The sequence below is a fragment of the Nannospalax galili genome, unplaced genomic scaffold (assembly GCF_000622305.1).
Source record: "Nannospalax galili isolate Female #2095 unplaced genomic scaffold, S.galili_v1.0 scaffold74, whole genome shotgun sequence".
Classification (NCBI taxonomy): domain Eukaryota; kingdom Metazoa; phylum Chordata; class Mammalia; order Rodentia; family Spalacidae; genus Nannospalax; species Nannospalax galili.
The window spans coordinates 542,817-565,306 of NW_008335376.1; the positions used below are offsets into that span (position 1 = coordinate 542,817).

At 39.4% G+C, this 22,490-nt stretch overlaps 1 protein-coding gene across 3 annotated transcripts in view; it reads right to left on the reverse strand.

Annotated features, from left to right (window-relative positions):
• Positions 1-22,490, reverse strand: part of Ptprb (protein tyrosine phosphatase receptor type B) — a 129,875-nt gene that overhangs the window by 70,162 nt on the left and 37,223 nt on the right. For all 3 annotated transcript variants that reach the window (XM_008830046.3, XM_008830045.3, XM_008830044.3), the window contains 5 exons: positions 13,567-13,845; positions 12,102-12,359; positions 11,482-11,745; positions 9,117-9,389; positions 5,545-5,805 (listed from right to left, as the gene is read on the reverse strand). In XM_008830046.3, the coding sequence (XP_008828268.1) occupies positions 5,545-5,805; positions 9,117-9,389; positions 11,482-11,745; positions 12,102-12,359; positions 13,567-13,845 (1,335 nt within the window). The remainder of the gene's footprint in view (positions 1-5,544; positions 5,806-9,116; positions 9,390-11,481; positions 11,746-12,101; positions 12,360-13,566; positions 13,846-22,490) is intronic.

The window sequence follows — 22,490 nt, forward strand, 5'->3', positions numbered from 1 at the left end:
ATAGAACTGGTGGAATTTGGTGGGGACATAGTGTTTTGGCTTTCCATTTTATTATTCTTTCGTTGTGGTTTTAGCATGTGAACTTCTTTTGTTGTTTATGATTCTGATATGGGAATTAAGTTGAAGTATTCTTCTGTTTGTAGTATCTGGATGCCTAGATTCTTTCTTTATTGGTTATGTAAAGTTGGTTTGTACAGGGTTCAGGTTCTCTCAGGTTTATTTTGGAGGGAACTGATGGCTTCAGATCAGCTATTCAGGAGTACCCACAGAAGCCCAATTCAGGTTCCAGTCAGGTACACTCAGACTTCCTTCACCACATGGAGGCAGGATCCAGCTTCTCTCAGGCAGTCCTGTGCATTGTCAACCCTATGCCAGAGGGAGGCCAGAGGGGAGCCAGAACTTGGCACTCTCTGGTGGTCTGCTGAGATCCCAGCCTTCGCCTACCAAAACCAGATCTGCCCTGGGGCCTCACAAAAATCCCAGGTAGTGGGATGGTATGGCGCAATTAGGGGAAGCTTACCACCATGTGGAGGCAGGATCCAGTGGCTGACCCCTGGGTTTTCAGGCCCTCTGATAGTTGGAGGCCAGAGGGAGGCCAGAACCCAGCACTCTCTGGTGGCTTGCTGAGCTCAGAGCAGCTACCCCGATGGAGGTCCGAACCCACCCTCTCAGGCTGTCTGCTAGGAGCTCAGCCTTAGCCTACCAAAACCAGATCTTGATGGAACAGAATTTAAAGTCCAGAAAAGGATCAATAGATATATATTTTTGGCAATTTTTAGAGATTCAAAGACAGTTTAGTGAAAAAAGGAAAATGTTTTCAATAAATTGTTCCAGAGTTATTAGATGTTCATATACAAAAAAGGAAACTTTAGCTCATATCTCCCACTATGTACAACAACTAATTCAAAATAGCTTGTACACCCACATTTAAAACCTAAAATTATAAATCTTCCAAGGGAAAAAAATCTTTGTGACCCTATGTGGGGCAAAGATATTTTTATGTATGATAACAAAGTATCACCTATGAAAGACCTTACCAGTTAGACATCAGTATTAAGCAATTCTACTCATCAAAACACACCAGTAAAATAATGAAAAATTAAGCTGTAGATTGGAAGATAACATTTTTAACACACATTTCTGACAAAGAACTTTTGTGTATGATAAAGAACTTTCAAAACTTTTTTGGTCTAGGGATACGACTCAGTGGGTAAAGTTTTCCTGGGCAATCATTGAGTCCTGTGTTTGGATCTTGAGAACCTGTATAAAAACCAAGGATGGTGGTGTCCTGTAACCCTAATGCTAGAGGGCCAAGACAAGAGAATCTTGGGGGCTTACTAGCCAGCCAGTCTAGCTGAAACGATGAGCTTCAGGTTCAATGAGAGTTCATTAAGAGAACCTGTCTCAAAAAATAAGATGTGGGCTGGCAAAATAGCTTAGTAGGTTAAGTCACTTGCTGCCAAGGCTGTCAACCTGAGTTCAATCTGTGGGACCCATGGTGGAAGGGACCCATGGTGGAAGAGGAGAACTGACATCCATAAATTGACCTCTGACCTCTACACAGGAACCATGACATATACATATACCCATAGATAAATAAATAAATAAATAAATAAATAAATAAGCAAATAATACAGTGAAAAAAATTAAATATGGTGGGGAAACAATAGAGGAATGACATCCTGACACCAGCCTCTGACCTCCACATGTACACATGCATGAACACACGTGTGCACATACACACAATTTTGTTAAGAAAATAAATAACGCTTTTGAACAAGGGACAAAATATTTTCCCAAAGGAGAATAGTGAATAAGCATAAGAAAGGATTCTCACACCACTGGACTTGAGATACCACTAACACATCTACGACAGTGGTTCAATCTTACAATAAACAAATCCGTAATGCTGAGTGGGTCCCAGAGCTCATACATTGTTCAAAGAAAGGCAAAATGTTATAGTCTATCTGCACAGGGTGGCACATGCCTGTAGTCCTAGACACTGGGAATGCTGAGGTAAGAGGATCACCTGAACCCAGGAGTTCCAGACTCTTCTGGGCATCATAGTGAGATCTCTAGCTAAAAAAAAAAAAAAAGGCTAGGGGAAAGGATATAAATACCATCAAACTATATTGCATGAAAATTTGCAAAAAGTTGGGGCTGGAGAAATGGCTCAGCGGTTAAGAACACTGGTTGTTCTTGCAAAAGACCCAGGTTCGAATCCCAGCACCTACATGGCAGTTAACAACTGTCTGTAACTCCAGTCCCAGGGGATCCAACAGCCTCTTCTGACCTCTGCGGGCATTGCATGACACAGGTGCACTTACCTACATGCAGACAATACATGCATGCACATAAAATAAAAATAACAAATAAAATTTGAAAAAAATTGCAAAAGGTCAATAAAAAACTTAAAAAATAAAAGTAAAAATTTACAACTACTGCAGAAGAGATTGACGGCTTCTTACAAAGTTGAGCAAGTACTATATTACACTTACTTTACCACTCAACAATATGAATAGTAGAGATGATAAAAATATTAAGTCTAAAACAATGCCTTGAGTTTTCACTTCTGGTCATATGCTGGACTATTACCATGAAAAACCACTCCAATAAACACAGCCCACATAGTGGATGAAATACAGAAACAAATGGAGCAATGCATTGTGAGGAATGTAAGGACTCTCAGAGGCTGATAAGTTAATGGTAGGTCATTGAATTACTGAAGCAAGCTTTCACCTTAGGGCATGTTTCAAACTTGAATTTATTTTTGAGTTTCTAGTACTGCAGGATTTTGGAGATGGGAGGTAAAGTGCGGGATTTTCCCAGGTTAAAGAAGCTGATGGTTGAGCCTGCATAGAATTAAATCTTGAAAGTCTCCTTTTTAAGTGTAAATGAGAAAATAATCCTTCTCTGTTCCCCATACCTCTGCAGCTTCCTTAGTGTCTGCCGGAGAAAAATATTTTCTTTGTGGGTTTTTTTTTTAGGAGAGGTGGTGGTCAACCTAGGGCTTTACGTGTGCTAGGCAAAGTCTCTACCACTGAGCTAAAACCCAAAGTCAGTTTTGAGAATTCTTAACCTTAAGATAGTTTTAATGTGTTTATAACTTGAATTCACAAATATGGATCTTCAAAAAAAATCTCAGATTGACAAATTACATTAAACTAGGTGTGAGTTAACAGTAGCCCTGGGCAGGTGAAAGAATCAAAGGAAAATTCCTTCTAAAGTATATCTTCAAGCAGGCCTCAAAGAATTCTCATAGAATATAATTCCAAGGAATATGAGCTAACAGAAAAAAAAGAGAAACATTTAAAGAAATAAGAAACCATGAGGAAACAGCAGCAAAATCAAGAGATAGCAGCTCTTAACATGTGAGGATTTCAGATAATGCAATGATCCGGAATGAAAAATAAACATTTAAATTTATATACGGCAATAAAGAATTCACTTAAAACATAACTAAAGGACTTTGGAGATAGCTTGGTCATAAAATTTGTGCTTAGCATGTGTGAGATCCCCAGTACTTCCCCTAAAATGTGTGTGTATACACATGTAATTAAAGAGCAAAATAACAGAGACTGGGAAGAAAACCAAGAATATTGAAACCAAAAACATAATACTTAAAAATTTAAACTCAGTGGATGCATTTGAAAACAGATCAGACAGAGCTGTAGAAAGAATTAATAAAACAAAGAACCAAAGAAATTATCCAGACTGTAGACTAGAAAACAAATACAAGTAGAGTATGAAGTGTGTGCGTCTTTGTGTTTATGTTCTAGAATCTCAAAAAAGAACAAAAAGTGGAGGTGAGTCAAGAGAAAATACTGGGGAGCTAATAGCTGAAAATTTCCAGGATTGATAAAAGGATGCTAAACCAGAAATTCTAACAAATCTCAAGTAAAATCAGTAAAAAAGATTTCTCTACCTAGGTCATTATTGTGAAACAACAGAACACCAGAGGCAAAATGGGTGGATTGGGGAGAGGGGGAGGGACTTTAAAACAATCCCATTAAAGAGATTTCTCATAGAAAAGTAAGAATTAGAATGACAATCTACCTTTTAAGATCAACAATAAATGCCAGAGACATTAGAAGAGTACTCTCATTGTGTTGTTAGAAAATATCTTTCAGGGACTGGAGAGATGACTGAGTGGTTTAGAGCACTGGCTGCTCTTGCAGAGGACCAGGGTTCAGTTCCCAGCACCCACATGGCAGCTACAGCTGTCGGTAACTCCAGTTACAGGGGATCTGATGCCTTCTTCTGGCCTTTGCAGGCATTGCATGACATGGGTGCACTTACATACATGCAGGTAAAATGCTAATGCACATAAAATAGAAAGAAATAAATTTAACAGCTTTAAAAGAGAAATTTATCTTTCAGAATGAAACTGAAATGCGAGAAAATGTCTTAGAAGACCGAGAGCTATGTAAAGACATATGCCCAGAAAAACAAAAGTGGAGAGAGTTTGTCCCTGCAATTTTTCAATAAGGAAATTTAAAGAATGTTTTACAGGATAAAGGAAATTATCCACCATGGAACATCCGAGGCACTGGAAAGAAAGATGAGGGAACAGGTGGTAAATTGGTAGGTAAATCTAAAGCAATGATTGTGTGTGTGTGTGTGTGTGTGTGTGTGTGTGTGTGTGTGTAGTTAAAAAAGAGAACTAAAGGGACTGGAGAGATGGCTCGGTGGTTAAGAGCACTTGCTCCTTTTGTAGAGGACCCACGTTCAGTTCCCAGAACCCACATGGTGGCTCATAATCACTTGTAACTCTAGCTCCAGGGAATCCAATATCTTTTTCTGAACTCCTTGGGCACCAGGCATGCATACGGTGCACATATGTACATATAGACAAATACTCATATACATAAAATACAAACAAATTTTAACAATAAAAAAATTTCGAAGGAGAAATAAAATACAGGACATCCACAGCATATAAACTGCAGATGTCAATCTTGATGAAGACATTGCTGCTTGTTTCACTGAAGAAAATGAAAGAAGCTCTGAGGTAACAGTCCGGCATGGCATCTGCTCACCTGCTGCCCTTGCTGCTCCCATTCTTTCTTCTAGGTGACAATGAAGTTAAACCATCTACTCCCCTTTCTAAAGCCAATTCTCATTGTACTCTAGAGTCCACACCAGTCACCGACTCGCTGAATGACAACAGCATCTCCTCCCTCCTGCAGCATCAGTGTTCCCTTTTCTTTTAGCTATTCCCATACCACATCTTTCTATTTCTCTTATAATGAAAAAATAGCACTTTCTCCCATACTCCTTATTCTTGATACTGTCTGATTTTTCTGTTCTCTTTTGCAGTAAAACTTCATGGCAGGGTTCTCTACTGTATTAAAATATTAGCAAAGTAGATCCAAGCCAAATGAATAGAAGGAACTTGGTAAAAGAAAACAACAGAAAGGATCAATCACACCATGCCAAGTATGCAATTCGCACAGTAGGCACTTAATGGATATTTGTAAACTATGTGTTAAATAATTCAGTAGTTAGATCATTGCAAAATACAAAATTTGTAAACATTATTACCTGTTCTTCCTTTTATTGAAGTTGAATTTTTTAAATCTCCACTAATACTGGTGATGGTAGCGATGTATTTTCGCCCAGGGACCAGGTCTGTAAAAGTGAATTCTTTGGCATCTCTGGAGAGTGACTTGTGAATAACTAAGAGTTCTCTGTCAGTCAGTGAGATGATGTATTTCTCCCATTCAGCCACAGGTGCCTGCCACGTGATGCTCAGTGAAGTTTCGTTAGCATGTTTGACACGAAGCTGGAGGACAGCCAGGGGGGCTGAGGAGAAATCAGTTGAGACGTGGGTCACTGAATGGTCCAGATACAACCATAGATTATGTTTTAGGGAACTGTTCTCTTCCATCCTCAGCAGTGTCCTAGCTCAACACTTCTTTTTCAAAAAAAAATTTTTATTATTATTTTTATTTGTGTATATGAGTGTTATGCCTGCACGTAGGTAAGTGCACCTGTGTCATGCAATGCCTGCAGGGGACAGAAGAGGCTGTCGGATCCCCTGAAACTGGAGTTTTGGGCAGTTGTTAGCTGCCATGTGGGTGCTGGGATTCGAACCCGGGTCTTCTGCAAGAACAGTGTTCTTAACCGCTGAGCCATCTCTCCAGCCCATCAACACTTCTTTTTCTAAATGTTTATGAAGCATTAAAAATGCTTGACAGCTGGGCTTGGTGGCATACACTTTTAATCCCAGCACTCAGGAGGCAGAGACAGGTAGATCTCTGTGAAATCCAGCCCAGCCTGATCTATATAGAAAGTTCTAGGCCAGCTGGGGATACATGGACACAAACTAACTAAAACAAACAAAATGCTTGTCACAAAACTATTTATGCAACATAATTATAAATAAGGACTCAAAAGACTATCTTTGAAAAATTCCTTATTGGGAGATAAATTTGGTTTTGACCACATATTATTTTATTAGAATTGATCTCTTCTAAGATTTATTTTTATTATTTTAAAAATCATGTGTGTGTGTGTGTGTGTGTGTGTGTGTATACATGTGCACACATGTGCGTGCCCATGAGTGCAGGTATCTATGGAGGCCAGAGGTGCTAGATGCCCCGGAACTGGATTTAAAGGTGGTTGTAAGTCACTCAAAGTAGATGATGGAAATCAAACTCAGGTCCTCTGCAAGAGCAGTTTGAATCCTAATGGCTGAGTCCTCTCACCAGTTTCAAGCGTTATCAGTCCCTACGGATTCTGTGATATGAAGATTTGAACAAAATCCCGTGATACACAAAACCATAAAGAACTGTCTATCCTTGAGTATTTAAGTGGAGTGAGAAGTCTTTGTTACCCCATAGTCAGGAAGACCCAGCACTCTTCCCTTTATTTCTGAGGCAGGAACACTGCTGTGTCTTGAGGGAGAAAGGCTACTGGAAAGTAATTAATCTGAGTAAGGGCAGCCCTTATCTTAAAAGAATCTTTATTGCTTCCATTTCCTTAAAAGATGCTATCATTATAATTTCTAGAAGATATTGTTAATGGAAAAGTATTGGTTTTGCAAAACAATACGGAAATTATAAAAGAGTCAATTGTGTAAAATCATATTTTGCTCAAAGGAAATTTCTCCATTCCAGCAAAATGAATCTCTGTGTCTTTCCTCATCAACATAAGGAGGAGTTTACACTAAGGCCTACCTCAAGCTACTTTATTCACCACCTGGAGATTTGGTTTTATTTTTTATTTATTTATTTATTTAAATTTTATTATTTTTATTTTATGTGCAATGCATGCATGTATTGCCTGCCCGCAGAGGATAGAAGAGGCTGTTGGATCCCCTGGAACTGGAGTTACAGACAGTTGTTAGCTGCCATGTGGGTGCTGGGATTCAAACCTGGGTCTTCTGTAAGAACAGTCAGTGTTCTTAACTACTGAGCCATCTCTCCAGCCCCGAGATTTGGTTTTAAAAAAGCTCTCTTGGTTCTTCTTTCTGTAAGTGACTCACAGTGACTTCTGAAAATGGTCTGCTATTCTCATGAACCAGAAAACCTGGCAAAATCATGGAAATCAAGAGGCTCAACTCTTTGTATTCACTCTAAGTACATCTGTGAAACTGCCCAGGCCATCAAGGGCATGCATATCTAAAAAGCCACCAAGTATCTGAAAGATGTCATGGCAGAGTAAACTATTCCAGATATACAAGTGGTGGAATTGGTAGGTGGGCGCAGGCCAAACAGTGTGGCTGGACATGGCACCAATGGTTCAGAAAGAATGCTGAATTGTTTTACTGCACGTCTTTAAAAATGCAGAGGACTATTGAGCTTAAGAGTTTAGCTGTAGATCTCTCTGGTCATTGCACATCTGCAGGTGAACAAAGCTCTCAGGACGCGCTGCCACCCACACAGGGCTCAGAGTTCGAGTAACCCACTTGTGAGCTCCACCCACCACATGCTCATAATCCTCATTGGAAAGCAACAAATTGTTTCAAAATCAGAAGAGATTCCACAGAATGAAAAGATATCATAGAAGAAACAAAAACTTTTGGTATGGGAACAAATTCAGCATGAAATAAGTAGAAATAAAGGTAAGGGGGAAAAAAACAGAAAAATTCTCTAGAGAACTGTGCCAACACGAGGGGACTTTCTACTGTTTCTTCATTTTACATTTCCAGATTACTTGGAGTGAGGGATAAAATATTGAGGGACAACAAAGATGCCTGTCCTGTGATTACTAAGAGTGGCTTGGCTTACAATGGCCAGGTCTTTGGTCATTATTCACTGGGCGTTAATATTTGGAAGAGGAAGAGATCACTGAAAACACAGTTGGTAAGCTAGGGGGATACCTTGGTGGTTTTATTTGACAGTATTCTTTCTTTTTTTTTTTTTGACTAGGTCTCCCTAGCCCCAGCCTGCCTGGAATTCACCATGTAGATCAGCCTGGCCTCCATCTCACTGAGATCCGCCTGCCTCTGCCTCCTGAGTGTTAGGATTAAAGATGTACACCACCATGCCCAGTGTTTGACATTCTCATAAGAACATTGAATCAGTGTAGTTATTTCCTTAGCAAGCAACACTAAGAAAGACATTTTTCACTTGAAGTATGGATTATTTTGCATTACAAGGATCGTCATAGAAATGTTGAACTTGGAAGGACAACTCTCTTATGCAAAAGTTGAGAAAACAGGGTCAAGGAGGCTATGCTTTATGAAACAGAAAGATAATGGCAACATCAAGAATACTAAACTCCATGCCTCAGGGTCTTCATCTTCCCTTCCTGTCATCCAAACTGGTCCCTCTCTACTCCAATCACCCACTCTCAGTACCTGAAATCCTCATATTAGTCACTATTAGGTCAAGGCAGTGACCACTTTGGGAAGATTGGTCTTTATTCTTAGATTGTATCCTTCTTGTTGTTTTGGCAGTTAAAGTGTCTTTTAATGAAATGGAGTTATTAGTAGGGAGGACTCTTGATTTCAAATTAGAAAAAATTACATGTTTGAAATTCTCTTATTCTCAAAACCTGTAATCCCTCACATTTGGGGAGCACAGAAATATAAATAATATGTGTGTTTACTTAGGAGAGGGAACAGATTAAAGTTCCATCATTTAAGAACCACCTGCATGTTTGCTTACCTGTCCTGCCTTGGCAACGCTCAGAGTTCCTCAGATTTCCACTCTCAACAGTGACTTCTACCCCATATTGTCTTCCTGGTATGAGCCCCACATCATCCAGGGTATAGTGTCTATCTTCTTTTCCCACAGTGATGTTGAGCAGCATCGAAGACTCATTGAGGAGCAGGATACGATATCGGTCCCAGTCTCCAGCAGGGGGCGACCAGCTCACTAATAGGGACTTCGTCTGAGTATTGTTGTTCTTGGCCTCTAGATTCCCTACTTTGTCTGGAACTAGACAATGAAATGATGTTAAGGAGGTACTGAAAACTAAACGTAAGAATATTCATCTACTATGGGCATCAGTGGATAGGAAACACAATGTCTGCAATTCAAGACATTCTTGCCCTGTCATGATGTTTGTGTACTGAGTACTCTTTTTTCATTTGGAGACATTTGACACTCAAGAAACACATGCAAAAATCATTTTAGTAGGATACTCTCTTATAACACTACTAATAATCTAGTGATGCTGGTGCAGTTTTTTTTTTTTTTTTTTTTTTTTTTTTTTTTTTTTTTTTTTCTGGTTGCAGGCCATGGAGATCGCACTAACACTGTTCCTCATGATGGTGATGCTGACAGATGGAGCATCTTTTGGAAATGATAACTGGGTGTTGTGGTCCTGCAACATTCTTCTCTTTTTATTTCTAACTAGAAAGAACAAACATCTTGCTTTTGCTTTGGTCATGTTTTTCTTACAAATAAATATTCAGAGTCTCTTCAAAAAACAACAGAATAAAACCTCGAGTCCTTCACTTGCATCTGGATCTCTCCAAGTAATAACTCTTGACTGCTCCTTGCAGCGTCCTCCCTCAGCTACCCCTTCCAGTGCCAGGCTCCAGGTGCACACTCTGCAGACCTGTTGGTCTCCTGGCCCTTCCCGCCTCTGAACCTTTGATTATAACATTCCTTCCATCTCACAGACCCTTTCTTCTTCCTCTTCAATTGCGAAGGAGTTCACACTTTCTTTTTTTTATGACTGAATTGATTTATTTTTATTTTATGTGTGAGCGTTATGTCAGCTTGTATGTTAGTAACAAGTGTGCAATGCCCACAGAGACCAGAAAAGACCATTGGATCTCTTGGATCTGTAGTTATGGACAGTTGTTAGCCACCATGTGGGTGTTGGGAATGGAACTCAAGTCCTCTCTAAGAACAGCAAGTACTCTTAACTGCTGAGCCATCTCTCTAGCCCCCAGAGCTCTCACTTTCTAGGTCCCACTGCAAGGTCATTTCATCCAAGCTTCTACTAGTCTCCTGAAAGCGATATTTGTTCTCTTTCCTTTGAGCACAAAGCTCTTGCTTGATATCTCTGGTAGCACTGAGAGTGGGCTGGTTTAAATTCTAGTTTTACTACTTCCTGTCTAGATGGCTATGAGCAAGTTGTTTGACTCTTCTATGTTATATGTAGAAAGTCTGTGATAACAATATAGCTCATGTCTGTAATAACACAGTTTTCTTATAAGAAATGAATGAAATAAGTATTAAATGTTTATCCAATGCCCAACACATGAAAACATAAATGCCCTTAGTATTACTAAAAGTTACTATTTTAGGTGTGTGTGTGTGAATGTGTATTCTACATCTTTGATTAAAATGCAACTTACTTTAAGCAAGGGCTGATAAACTTTTCCCTGTAAGGGCTAGAGAATAAATGTCATGCTTCACAAGCCACATGTGGTCTTTGTCTCATATTTTTCTTGGTGGTTTTACAATCCTTTAATGAGCTAAGTAAATGATTCCTGAAAGATCCTATGCTTCCCTTGGAGAAAAAAAAACAAAAAAAAAAAACAAAAAAAAACCAAGTCACTAACCGTGTTTGACCAGAGGGTATGCTTTGCAGAACCTTGTCCTAAAAGCATAGCATGTCCTATCCATTTTAACAGCGTTCAAGGTTCACAATGTATCAGTTTATTCAAATAAGGCACTGGATAGATGTTCAGTGACATAAATTAATAAAATGATGTATGGAAAACATGGTTAAGTGCTAAATGGGCTTTATTCTAAGAATAGATCAGAAATGTTCTCTTTATTGACATCAGTGCTCATGCATTTGTGCTGCTAAGTGATGTGACATGAAAAAACAGAGGGCAGAGCCAATAGCAGACCATTCAGGAACCCAAGCACATTTTCGTAAATGACAAAAATGAATGCGATTAGCCATCTGCTTTACTCGGCCTTTAGGTCCTATCCCATAGGCATTCTCAATCATGCAGACTCCACTTCTCAGGTAAAAGAGGTCTCCTTCTACTTTATTTTGTCCTGTTTTGAGATGGACAGAGAGTGATTAAGGCAACCAAAGAATATTCTGGAGACCAAGACTCACCTGTTCTGCCCATTGCCATCTTCTGAGCAGATAGTTCACCAGAGAGACAGCTGATGGTAACTTGATAGAGTCGTCCAGGGGATAAGTCTTTGAAATGAGTTTCAGTAACCTCAGGTGTTAATGATCTGGATTCCTTGATGGTGCCTTGGTGAGACAGGGTAACATTGTAGGAATCTACATCTCCAAGAGGTCTTTGCCACTTGACTTTTAGAGAGGTCAGACTGCCATCATTTGTCACCTTCAGATTTGAGACTTCCATAGGAGCTAAATAGCAAAGAATAGAAAAGAGATTTTACTCATCCCATCACATTTGTGGCCAAATTTTTACCCTTATTTTAATTCCTATAGAACATACTCATTGATCAGGAGAAAATCACTTTGGAGACAAAAATATCACTGCCAAACCAAGGAAGGCTGTATTCTTATGGCAAGAACACTAACTTTGCAGTCAGGGGCTTGGAGTTTTGCTAGGCCTTGGCCAGTTCTCCATAGAACATTGGACAAGTCTTTTTATAACTCATGAATTTCAGTGACTCCTACATTACCATTATCCAAATAATTAACCTGATTTAAAGTTGATGTGAGCTTTGCTCTTGTTTAGCTAACAAGGAAGAACCTACCTGTCCTTACTAGTTTCCATCTGTAGTTTTGCAGTCCTGAGGCCATGCTCACAATAGTGAGGTTGTAGAGGTGGCCAGGCATCAGTCCATGAAAAACATAAGAAGTGTCATGCTTGTTCACATTGCCATCTCGAACTACGGTCCCTTTATCCATTAGCATCAGCCAGTATCGATCCACGTTCCCAGAATCATGAGACCAGGAAATTAGGAGAGAGTTAGGTTTGGAGGAAACACCAATATTTTTCACTGGAGATGGCACTAGTAGGAGAGAATACATGTTCAAAATGTCATTCATAGGTCCTGATTCAAGACATAGGCTGTTTCATTAATTTACGTATGCATTTATGCTTCCCTGTATAGTCTAACTTGTGCTATAGTGATAATTGGCAATGGCACTCCTGAAATTTCACTGAAACCTTTAATGTTCTTTTTGAAGTCCACAGGCTTTAAAGGCTAAAGTGACATTGTGGTTTACCTGTTTTATCTCCCCTATGAAGATAGTTTTTGCCAATGGAGTATAACATAGCATGTCAATAAATAGAAGAGTCAAAGTAACTATAGGACAAGGAAAATGCAGAGGGAGAGAAAACAGGAAAAATGTTCTTTCTAGGAGGAGACAATAAAACATGGGACATCATGACATACAGAACATTAGATGAATTATTTTTCATCATATCCAGGAAACAAAGACTTATTTCAAACATAGGGCTATTTAGAAAGCATCATAACTTGATGTTATGAGAATATACAAAAGAGGAAAACAAATTCAAAAGATTAGTTTTGTGACACAAACTTGGATAATGAGGCAGAAAATCCCATTTTCCAGGATTTCAATTAGAAGGGCCTTTAGGGAGTATCTATTTTGAATTAGAGAAGATTCTATTCCTGGGGAAATCTTAGGACTTGTTCAAAATCACCTAGCAAAGCAGCAGCATACTCTCACATCTTTGCTTGGTCAGGTGACCACACTCTATCATACAGTCACCTTTATAAAGGTGGTTAGAGGGCTGGAGAGAGGGCTCAGTGGTTAAAAACACTGGCTGCTCTTGCAGAGGTCCCAGGTTTGGCTCCCAGCACCCACATGGCTGCTAACAACTGTCTGTAACTACAGTTCTAGGGGATCAGATGCCCTCTTCTGACTTCTGCAGACATTGCATGACACAGATGCACTTACATGCATGCAGGCAATACACTCACACATGAAATAAAAAATTAAATAAAATATTAAAAGGTGATTAGTTTATGTGTGTGTGGGTGCATGTGTGTGTGTGTGTGTGTGTGTAGCATTCTCCCATTCCTTGAATAATATAATTTCAAAGATATCATGGAGGGCAGGGATATAATTCAATGGGAAAGTGCTTGCCCAGTATGCACGGGACCCTGGAGTTTCAACCCCAGTAACACCAAAAAGAATAAAATGAAGAAAAGCACTGAAGACTATTAATGACAGACAATATGGTCTTACCTGTTGATCCATTAATATAAGTGGGAAGGGAGTGTTTTTCTCCAGAAACGGCTGTGATGCCAATATTGTAATTATTACCAGCAGTGAGGTTCAAAAATGTATATTCATTCCATGATGCACTTTCCTGAACTTGGACCCCTTGTATCTTTTGATTATTATCATCAAATAATTGCACCTCATACCAGGTGACTTTTCCAGGAGAAGGAGTCCACCGAACCTGCAGGCTGGTTGAAGTCCTCTGCCCTGGATTGACTTCAAACCTAGCAGGAGGCAAAGGATCTGCAAGGCAAATACCAACAAAGAACACAGCTTCAGGGCTTTAGAAATCAGTGCTTGTTCTTCCGTAGCCCAGGTTCATTTTCCTTAAAAACTTAAAGAATCTTCTTCCTGAGAAATCAACTGATGTGTTTCTTTACTTCTAAACCACAATTTCATTAAAAAAAAAAAAATCTCCCTTAGCTACTAGTTATAGCAATTCTTTTTTCTAATAAGACTTTCTGTAAGGTAGGGCTGACCTTGAAAATCCAAGCAAGATTACATTTCTTTGACTTGCAAGTTTAGTACACTTTTAAAACATCGATAAACATACAGCTGTACCTGCCTAAATACTGAAGACCTGAACAGATCTGAAAATACAGATTACTAAGAGATAGTTTGAAATTTGACTGAACTTCTGTGGATTTTTGTTGTCACCCACACACATAACTTTGGGTGGTTTTTAGCTGTTAGATGTCCATGAAAGTTCAGATCTTAGTGTAATCCTAATACAGATTTGCTCACCAAAAATGGATGCTCCCAACCCCAAGATTCCCAATATCCCTGGATTTCCAAAATCTTAGTATGCTGGACCTTCCAGAGTCCCCAGAGCTGGTGGGAATTGACAATGTTCTGCGCCCAGCAATTCTCTTCATTTGGGTTCCCAATGTCAGGGTCAGTTTGGGGAGTTCTGCTTTACGTGAGCTGAATCTTTACCACTGAGGATGAAGAGTACATCACGAGGTTGGGGACTGGGTCAATGGTATTTCATTAAGAGCCATTCGTTAGCCAGAGTGAGTTGGATTTATGGAATTAGATTGTCTGTATTTTGAATGTTGAGAGTGGAACTACTGAGAAACATCTCCATGAGAAAATGCTAGTAATCATATATAGTTCTTGGCCTGGAAAGTCAGATGAAGGTACTAGGGACCATGTTTTGGAATCAGGTCATTTGTTTTAGTGCCATAGACTTAGAGACCTAAGTTTTTAAAAAAATTTTGAATTTTTGTGAATTTCATATAATACATTTTGATCACATTTAGATCCCCTCCCATATGTGCATCCCCTTACTGTCTATCCTCTGTCCAATTTCATAACACACACACACACACACACACACACACACACACACACACACACACATTAAGGGCTATGGAGTCAAGTTTGTGTCCTCAAATGCCCTTCAGTGTGGGTCCATTCACTGGAACCTGGTCAATCTACCAAGAGTGGAGACCTCAGTTTTACCCACCTCCTTATTAACTGTATTTTGCTCACAACACTGAGAATTGTGGACCTAATTAGAAAAGCATTTTGAAGATGTTCACTTGTGATTAACACAACTACAACAAGTTAACAGTTAATACATCAATCAACAATATTTAGCCTCTATGTTCAAAGGCACTTTGGACATAAGACTATATTGTTCATATGAATAAGACCTTGTAGATTTAATATAGCCTGTGCAATCCAATGATTTATATTTTATGCTATGATTGATATGAGTACGCCATTCTGTGAAAATTAAATATATCACACAATATTTCAATAATTATTAACAATATAAAGAATAGCTGACAATCAAACAAAGAGAGTGACTCAGATAGTAGCCCAGGGCACAGGTGAGCATTGAAGGAAAGTATGCTTCACAGTATATTGCAATCCTGTGTTCATCTAAAGGATATAGGTTCTAAAGCTCAATGGCCTTGAATCTCACTCTAGTACTTGGCAACTGTACATTTGGGAAAGTTGTTAACCTCCCCATGCCTCAGTTGCCCCCTCTATGCAATAGTGACAACATTATCTTTTAAGAGAATTGTTATAATGAGTAAATAAACTGTTGTATAAAAAACACATAGGTCAATTCTGGCATGTTGGAAGTGCTCAGACTTAGCTGTTATTATGTTTCCCATTCTTCTAATCAGAGGGAGTTTTTGCCCAAGAACCAGGGGCATGGAGTACTAGAGAACGGAGTCAGAGTTAAATTCAAATCTTGGCTCCATCATTTACCATTCCTGACACTGTGAGCAAGCGATACCCCATCCAAGCTTCTGCCTCCCCACTTGTCTGGAGACTATAATATTAACAATACCTGTGTTCCAAGGAGTTTCAAGAGTGAACAAGATATAAAGAAATCTTTTCCCAGAATGCAATGGGCACTCAACATAAAAACTTATTTTTGCCTAGTACATCATAAAAATGAATGTTTTCTTCACAATCATCAATAACATGGAAGCAAAATAGAACAAAAATTTTCACAAACTGAATAGATAATATCCTTAATTGATTCCCTCATTAAAAAATCTTGATAAAATCTTGGAGCCAACTGTCTAACTCTTATGATAAAAAAATTCTCAAGATGATTTTTATTTATAAGTTGTTTTGGGTGGGCAATATTGTTTAAATTTTCTATTCTATGTAACAAATGTTGTAATAAAAGGAAAGAAGATGACTTCCCCTCACGGAAGGTTTTCTAGCTGTCTGATAAGGCATTTCATCATCATGAGATTCTAATAGGCAGCAAACCTCAAGAACAACGCAGTGGGATCCAGTAGGGTCCTTTTTGCTGAAGTGGCATTTTAAGGACAAGGGTGAAAGGGACAATTGCTTCCAAGAATAGTTCCGTAGGGATCATCTTGCCATCTGTGTCCACTACCAAGTCAGATAAAGGTTAAAGAGAATGATGTGACCAGTATACTCTAAACATACATAATCTGCAAAATATGAGCTGTAAAAAAATGAATTTTAAAGTTGCGTGCCTACAGGGTGAACTTCAGAAATGCAGACTTTATCTAATCTCTCTGAGCCAGAAAACCAAACAGTCAGTCCTTTGTACATCCGTTAGAACAAAAGAACAATGAGACTGGGAAGTGCCTGGACTGGAGAACCTGCCCTGGAAACAAACACTTAAACCCCATTTACGCAGTGATAAAGCCTGGTGCTGGCAGCCGTCCACTGCTGCTTTGCATGCTGTAGAAGCTGACGAGCTGTCAGATTTCTTTAAAAAAATGTGTTTGCTGAAGGGGGTACCCCAATTGCCTCACCCTGCGTTCCTGTTCAGCATGGAAGAAGCCAGAGTGGTCTGCATCCTGATTTCCTATTGGCAACTGGGGTAACCTTTTCAGAGGATGGGGTGATAAGAATAGGAGGTAGAAAATTGGCTAAGCAGTTAGGGTAAAAGGACCCAAAGAAAAGTAGCCAGTTTCTTTCTTGGCTAAAAGTCAAATGTCCTTGGTCCTTTTAGCAATGTACACTGTCCCAAAGGCCAAAAATGTTGAAAGTACTTGGGGGCTCTTATCCCTAAAAGATTTCAGGGTTACCTCTTCAGAGGGGGGAATGTTAGAGTATCAATAAGCCCCATAAATTGAACTGGTCCAGACTATAAAAAATGACTAGTCTATCTTTTGGAGGGCCCACTTTTCCAGTCTCACTGGTCAATTACCTGGTGATAAAGCCACTCCCAGGAAGGCAGGTTCACCTTAAGTCATGCTAAATAGATGGGCAGAATACCTGGTGTGTTAATAAGGTAGTGAATATTTCCTGCCTGGAACTAGCTCAGATCCCTCCAGAACTTCCAGACCAGCCACAGTCACATAGGTCTCTGTAAGTCTGTCCGCTTTCCTGAACTCTTCAGGAAACCGTAATTTCTCCCTTTCTTCTTCATGCCTTTCTTACTAAACATGCTTTCTCTAAGGCTCTGAGCTGCCCCTAGCATCTTGTAGTTCTTCACTTTTTCTCTAAAGCTTCCTTTTCCCAGCCAGGTGGCTGTGAGTCAGTCACGTGTCTGACCTCCATACAGGCTCTAAACCTGCATGACTTCCATGGTTTTCTTTCCTTCTTCCCACTATTCATCTCCCCAAGGCAGTTGCCAAGATCACCAGCTCGCCTGCTCTGAGGATTTTTCTTTAAGATTCTAATAAAATTGTAAAAGCTTCAAAAAAATGTGTTTGATTTATTTTATGTGTGTGAGTGTTTTGGCTGCATGTATGTAAGTGTACTGGTGTCACACAATGCCTGCAGAGGCCAGAAGAGGGCATTGGATCCCTGAAACTGGAGTTATGGTCGGTTGTTAGCTGCCATGTGGGTTTTGGGAACCGAACCCAGGTACTCTGCAAGAGCAGACAGTGACTTAACCTTCTCTCCAGCCCTGATAGATTTATTTTTAAACTAAACTCAATGAAAACTCCACTGTATTAAAAGCTTTCAATATTGTGCTAGATACAAAATAGGTGCTTCTATTTGAGATGCAAGTTTCGTGTGTGTGTGCGTGTGTGTGACATGTGTGTGTATAACCATATGTGTATGTGAGTGCAAGTGCACAGGTGTGCACATGTGGAGGTTGGAGGACAACTTCAGGTGTCCTCATTTTCTACCTTGTTTGATACAGGGTTTCTTAGCTGTTTTCCATTGTATACAGCAGGCTAGCTGGCCCATGAGCTTCCTGGGATTCTCCTGTCTCTACCTCCCATCTCACCATGGGAACACTGGGATCACAAGCATGTGTCACCATGGATGGCTTTACAGGGGTTCTGGGGATTCCAATTTAGGTACTCCCATTTGCATGGCAAATGCTTTACCCACTGAGCCATTGCCTCAGTTCCAAATTATATATATATGGATGGTTTGTGTGTGTGTGTGTGTGTGTGAGAGAGAGAGAGAGAGAGAGAGATGTGCACATCTGTGCCACAGGGCATGTGTGAAGTTGTTGTGTTACATTATTCCTGGAGAAATATGAACACATTTACTCACCACAGCTTAGAACTTGCTATGTAGACCAGGCTGGCCTCAAACTCACAGAGCTCCACCTGCCTCTGCCTCCCAAGTGCTGGGATTAAAGGTGTATGTCACCAGGCCCACTGAGAGAGATGTTTTTAATGCTATTTGACAATTCAGTTATATACTTGTAATTTTCCATTTGTATATACTTAGAAATTCCAACTTGGTTTATATAGTCCATGCTAAGGATTAGAGGCATCCACATATATGTGTGTATTTTATGTTTATTTTTCCACTTATAACTCATATGCACATAGTAACCAATAAAATATTACAAAATCTGAAGAATGTCAAAAGCCATAACTTAACACCTCAATCTCAATCGGTGCATCAAAATTCATTGTTGGCCGTACATTTAAGACATATTTGTTCCTGGTTCTAGACATGAATGTGGAATGCCAAAGGCAAAGCTCTGCAGTATTCACCTGAAATACCCAGCTGAATCCACTGGCATCAGGAAGACCCAGAACCTCACAAGCAGGCTTGATGCCAGCACAGTTTTTCTGTTCTCAAAGCTTGGCAAAATTCCTAAACCCAAGTGAATTATGTTTTCCTTCTTAAAAAATGGCACTTACAATGGATAAAATTATATTTGTAATGTAATATTTTTCCTTAATTTTTAAAACATAGTGGGGTTATTAAAACATTAGCATTTATTGATATAGGGATAATGACTAAATCTATTTTAGCAATAAATTTAAAGCTCAGAACAGGGCAGCCAGCTATGTGTTGGTGTCAAAAGAATTACAAGACCTACATTCTATCTATGTAGGATGTCATGGTTTACAACAGCTTTTTCAGATGGACGAGAAACTTAGAGACATCAAATGTAGGCACCAGGTAGTATAGACAATCATCTACTATCTGGGTGCAAATTGCATTTTCTTCCTAGTACATTTCAGTTATTCTAGCATGGGAAATGTTACCCTGAACTGCACATTCAGTATAACAAAAATGAAAATATATGTCAATGGTAGGCATGTTTATAGACTTTCTCAGTTAATAGCATACTCAAAATGAGTAGCAACAATATCGACAGCTATGTCTAATTCTATGGCCATGAAAGCTTCCTTCAACCATTTATTTATTATTTTTATACAAAGCTAAGTTGGAGTTTACTAAGAAATTACGTAATATAGATTTGAGAATGAGCATCAAGATTGTGGGAAAGAGATACATAAAAGAATGACAGGAGACAGGAGTAGGTGAGAGAGAGAGAGAGAGAGAGAGAGAGAGAGAGAGAGAGAGAGAGAGAGAACATGCCTTGGACTTTAAAAGATGATTTTCTTCTCTGTTCCTTTTTTCCTTAATTTTATTGCATTTACCTGAGGTCCTATCACCATGCTAGGTTTAGGCATCTTCCTGATTTCAAGTCTTTTGCTCCCTATTGCTACATATCTGCCATCTTCATCTCTCTTGAAGCATTCTTCAAGAATTCTTCATTAGCACTCATTCAAGACAAAGTCTAAGCTTTTTCATAGACGCTCAAGGTCATCCTAAAACTGAATATTATGCGGCTTTCTAATTTTATCTTTTACCACTGTCTCACTCTAGCCCCGAAGATCTTTTTGTACACAAAGTCATCTTTTGTTATCTTTACAAGTTGGCCTCGGTTTCCTAGAGAGTGCTGGGATTAAAGGAGTGTGCCACCATGCCCAGCATCATTTAAAAGCATGGTGGGTAGAAGGCTTGGTGACTGCAAGGTATATTTACTTGACACTTTACATAAGCTGGAATAAACATCAATGATTCAAGTAAAATAATTGGAGATTGTTTTCATGGAAATTAAATGGGGGTGGAGCAAAATCCCAAATAATTCTTGGTGTAGACTTTGAAAATGAAAAGAAAAACAACATAGGAAGGGAATTGCTCACAATCGCCACTACATTAGATGCATTTCTAGGTCGATAATTTCCTTTATCATATCTCTGACTATAGCCAGTGTTCTTGCTTATTTTAAAGATAATGCGATATATTTTGTGAATATCTAATGCATAATACATTATGTTAATATATTAGGTTGCTGGATGTTAGAATTACAGATGTAAACTTCAGCCACAAGTTACCTATAAAGCTTGAATAACCTTTAAGGGAAATTAAAGCACTTATGCTATCATTTGCCATATCATTAACAAGCCTTATTTGAACATTTCTGAAGAGTATGTGAATGTGAGATGGATGTATGTGTGTGTGTGATAGAGAGAGAGAGAGAGGAGAGAGAGAGAGGGAGGGAGAGAGAGCGAGTGTGGGTGGGTGTATGTGTGTGTGTGATAGAGAGAGAGGAGAGAGAGAGAGAAAGAGAGAGAGGGAGGGAGAGAGCGAGCAAAATGCTGACATTCAACACAACCTAAAATCAGTAGTGACTCATCATTTCTTCACACTAAAACACACAATCTTCATTGCACCCATGTGTTGGCAAAGTACATGTAGATTGAAAATATATTTTGTTCTCTTTAAAAGTTAACTTGAGCCGGGAGTGGTGGCGCACGTCTTTAATCCCAGCACTCGGGAGGCAGAAGCAGGTGTCTCTCTGGGAGTTCCAGGCCAGTCTGGTCTCCATAGCGAATCCAGGCCAGCTGGGGCTACAGGGATAACCTGTCTCATAAAGACCGAAAAAAAAAAAAATTAACTTGAGGGGCTGGAGAGATGGCTCAGTGGTTAAGAGCACTGGCTACTCTTGCAGAGGACCTGGGTTCAGTCCCTAGCATCCACATGACAGTAAATAGCCATCAGTAACTCCAGTTCCAGGGAATCCAACACTCTCTTCTGGCCTCTGTGGGCATTGCACAACATGGGTATACTTGCATATATTCTGGCAAAACACTCATACACATAAAAATAAAAATAAATAAAAGAAGTTGACTTGAAAAGTAACAGAACATCATGTGTAAATTTGAAAGACCCACTATTAGATAAAGAATAATATCCATTCTTCAGAGCAGTGGAGTGTTCAAGTAAACCAGGAATCAAATTCAGGCTCTGTCATATATGAGCTAGGTGGATTTGTGGAAATTATGTTAGTTCTTAGGAAGATCAATATCATCAGTAATAATAGTAAATTTACTATACACAGAATGTGACCAAATATCCATGTTCCAAGTATTAAATAATTAAAATATCCTAACAACTCTATGAAGTAGGCATTGTTATTGCATTACCCCCACTGTATAGATCAAGAAACAGTGCAGAAGGTGAGGAGGACATAGCTTTCTCTAAAGAGCCTGACTAGTGAACAACAATGGAGGTGGTTGGTCTGTCTTCCCAACCATTACGGAAGCTGTCCCTTCAAATGCCCAGTCCACAGAATTGCCATGAGATAGACCTCAACAACATACACATGGGAGGGTGAGGAAGGAGGACTGCCAGGAGTTCAAGGCCAGCTTGGGTTACATAGGGATACCTTATCTCAAAAAACTAAAGCCAATCAAACAAACAATGAGAGCAAAATAATGTATGTTCATTGTAGTATTTTATCTTTTATGTACTAAACATATAAGGTTAAAGTATTTTGAATGCTATAAAAGTGCAAAAATTATCTTTCTAAAGAAGACAATAAACAGTCCCAGGCATTATCGATTTAACCCCCCACAAAAAACCATGGTCCTCGAATGTTAATGCTAATGAATAATAGGAAAGTAATGTTGATACTTCCCAAACCACAGGTTCATTTCATATGGTATAGAGTATAGAAACCAGGAATGTTTGTTTATTTTGTGTGTGTGCGCGCACGTGTGTGTGTGTGTGTGTGTGTGTGTGTGTGTGTATGAGTGCATTGCCTGCATGGAGGTGAGTGCACCCGTGGAGGTCAGAGGAGGGCTTCGGATTCCCCTGGAACTGGAGTTAAGGATGGTTTGTATGCGCCATGTGGGTTCTGGGAATCGAACCTGGGTCCTCTG